This window comes from Poecilia reticulata, linkage group LG4 (assembly GCF_000633615.1).
Source record: "Poecilia reticulata strain Guanapo linkage group LG4, Guppy_female_1.0+MT, whole genome shotgun sequence".
In the NCBI taxonomy this organism is placed as follows: Eukaryota; Metazoa; Chordata; class Actinopteri; order Cyprinodontiformes; family Poeciliidae; genus Poecilia; species Poecilia reticulata.
In genome coordinates this window covers 4,102,718-4,105,397 of record NC_024334.1, presented here as the reverse complement: position 1 = coordinate 4,105,397, position 2,680 = coordinate 4,102,718, and the positions used below count along the sequence as shown (strand labels likewise).

Here is a 2,680-nt window from a genome sequence, read left to right as displayed (position 1 = left end):
TTTTACTTTTACTTAAGTAAAATGTTAATGTGATTTGGTCTTGGGTTCAGTGGTCCAGACTAAAACTCTGCTACGTGGCTCCTTGGTTCCATGTCCTCCTCTGCCAGTTGGATTTCTTTCAAAATAAATGTGTGGCAAAAAAAAGTGAAGTTTATGTTATGTTAGGACAGGAGACAAGATGTTTCCATCCCTGAAATTATGATGCATACAATCACATATCTAAGTCTAAACTATGTTACAGAGTAAACACAATAAAAACATGCTTTATCTGTGGCATATGATCATATGATCGGTACACTTAATGATATTAGCGATTAGGTATTAAGTATTTTTAAAAACCAGTACTTTTTTACTTTTACTTAAAATGTTAATGTGGTACTTTGACTTTTACTTAAGTACATTTTTTGAGTACTTTCTCCACCACTGATGGATGGATGGTGCTTAGAAGCTGAATGCTGCTTCTCCATGTTTGGTTCTGGTTCTGGGGATGCAGAGCAGAACCAGAAGATCTGAGGGGTCCAGACGGTTGGTACAGCAATAACAGATCTTTAATGTATTGTGGTGCTAAACCGTTCAGTGATTTATAAACTAACATCAGTATTTTAAAGTCTATTCTCTGAGCTACAGAGAGCCAGAGGAGGGACTTTAACTCTGGTGTTATGTCTCCATCTTCCTGGTTTTAGTCAGAACAGCAGCAGCAGCTTCTGGATCAGCTGCAGCTGTTTGATTGATTTGTTAGTCAGACCTGTGAAGAGATAATTTATTAATTTAATACATGAATTTAAACCCATTCTGGAAATATTAAGTAAATGATAAACTATTCCAGATGTTGGGTCAGAAATTCAGCACAGTTTTTCTTTTTTCAATTATTTTTTATTCTGTACATTTTTAACAGTCAGAAACTTCAGTGTGTTTTATTGGGATTTTACTCAACAGACAAACAAACAATGATTTTACATTTACAAGGACAGAGCAGCTGAAATCAAACCATTAAAATGGCCTAGTCCAAGTCTAGTTGAAAATCAAAATTAAGTATTCAAAGTAAGTTTAATACACAAATGTTTTATTTGAGCTCTTCTGGAACTGGATTATGTTGTTTCTGGTGCCGTCGAAGCCTGAAACCCTCCTGACCTTTTTACAGGACGGCGTCGTTCAACGCTGGCAGGGGTCGGCCAATGAGCAGCGGCCGTTTCACTGCTGGCAGGGGTCGGCCAATGAGCAGAGGCCGTTTCACTGCTGGCAGGGGTCGGCCACGCGGCCGACGAACAGCAGCGTGTTGAGCGTCGACTCTCTGATGATCACCAGGAACGGACGATCGGCCAGGAAATACTCCCGGTCCAGGATCAGGGAGCGTCCGACGGCGACCACGGCGGTGGAGGCGGCGGCTTCACTTCCCTCCTCGTTCACCTGGAAACCAGCAAAACAACGAGCCCACGCAGATCAGATTAAACTTCAACTAGACCAATCAGCGGCAGTTTGAGTGAAAACAAACAGAAAACATGAACTTTGTGTCGCTGACCTCCAGGAAGGCCTTGTGGTAGGCTTCAGAGATGAACAGGGAGTCGCTGCCGTCCTCCAGGATTCCTGGAAAAACACCCGATTATTATCATTTCACTAATATATCACTGATTTTATCGTTTATCTGGACATGAGAGTTTAATGTCGAACTGTAACAGAGACTCATAACTTCAGAAAAATAAAAAGTGTTAACTGCTACAAAAAGATGGCTGACATGACCAAGTAGAAAATAAAAATAAGGCAAAAATTTTATAAAAATTACATTTAATTAGAAATAATTGTAAATATATACGAAATGAAATTAAAAAAACTGTCTTACTATATAAATTAAAACTAAACAAAAAATAAAATATCAGAACTGTCAAAATGTTTTTGCTAAATTTTTCTAATTTAGTAGAAATATATATTTTTAATCAATAATTAATGTTTTTTAGTCTTTAATACATTTGAACAAACATCAGTGGAACTGAATTTAATGAATATTTCAGCGTGGAGCTGAAATCTGCTGATGTTGTTTAAAACTGTAATAATACAAGAAAACAAAGCCAAAATAAAGCGATGCAGTTAGAATAAAGTAATAATTCTATGAACATTTCTACACAAACTCTGAAAAACAAAATCCTCAATAAATATATCAGTTTTACAAATAAGGAAATTTAAATAGTTAAATTACTGATTTTTATTCTGACTTTATTCTCATAACTAAAAAGAAACTTTGTTTGGTTTCTATGGGGATTGGTTCTGGCCCAGGTTCTGGTTCTGGTTCTAGTTCTGGTCCTAGTTCTGGTTCTGGCCCAGGTTCAGGTTCTGGCCCAGGTTCAGGTTCTGGCCCAAGCTCAGGTACTGGTTCTGGTTCTGGTCCAGGCTCAGGTCCTGGTTCTGGTCCAGGCTCAGGTCCTGGTTCTGGTCCAGGTTCTGGCCCAGGCTCAGGTCCTGGTTTTGGTCCAGGCTCAGGTCCTGGTTCTGGTTCYGGTCCAGGCTCAGGTCCTGGTTCTGGCCCAGGCTCAGGTACTGGCTCTCGCCCAGGCTCAGGCTCTGGTTCTCGCCCAGGCTCAGGTCCTGGTTCTGGTTCTGGTTCAGGTTCTGGCCCAGGCTCAGGTTCTGGTTCTGGTTGTGTTTCAGGTTCAGGTCCTGGTTCTGGTCCTGGTTCTCGCCCAGGTTC

The 2,680-nt window shown here is 40.3% G+C and overlaps 1 protein-coding gene across 1 annotated transcript in view; it reads right to left on the bottom strand.

The window, feature by feature from the left end:
- Positions 1-1,042: 1,042 nt before the first annotated feature.
- Positions 1,043-2,680, bottom strand: part of serpinc1 (serpin peptidase inhibitor, clade C (antithrombin), member 1) — a 12,095-nt gene continuing 10,457 nt past the window's right edge. Inside the window, exons 7-8 of the mRNA XM_008406361.2 lie at positions 1,520-1,584; positions 1,043-1,407 (exon numbers count right to left, since the gene is read on the bottom strand). Coding sequence (XP_008404583.1) covers positions 1,231-1,407; positions 1,520-1,584 — 242 coding nt within the window. The 3' untranslated portion in view covers positions 1,043-1,230. The remainder of the gene's footprint in view (positions 1,408-1,519; positions 1,585-2,680) is intronic.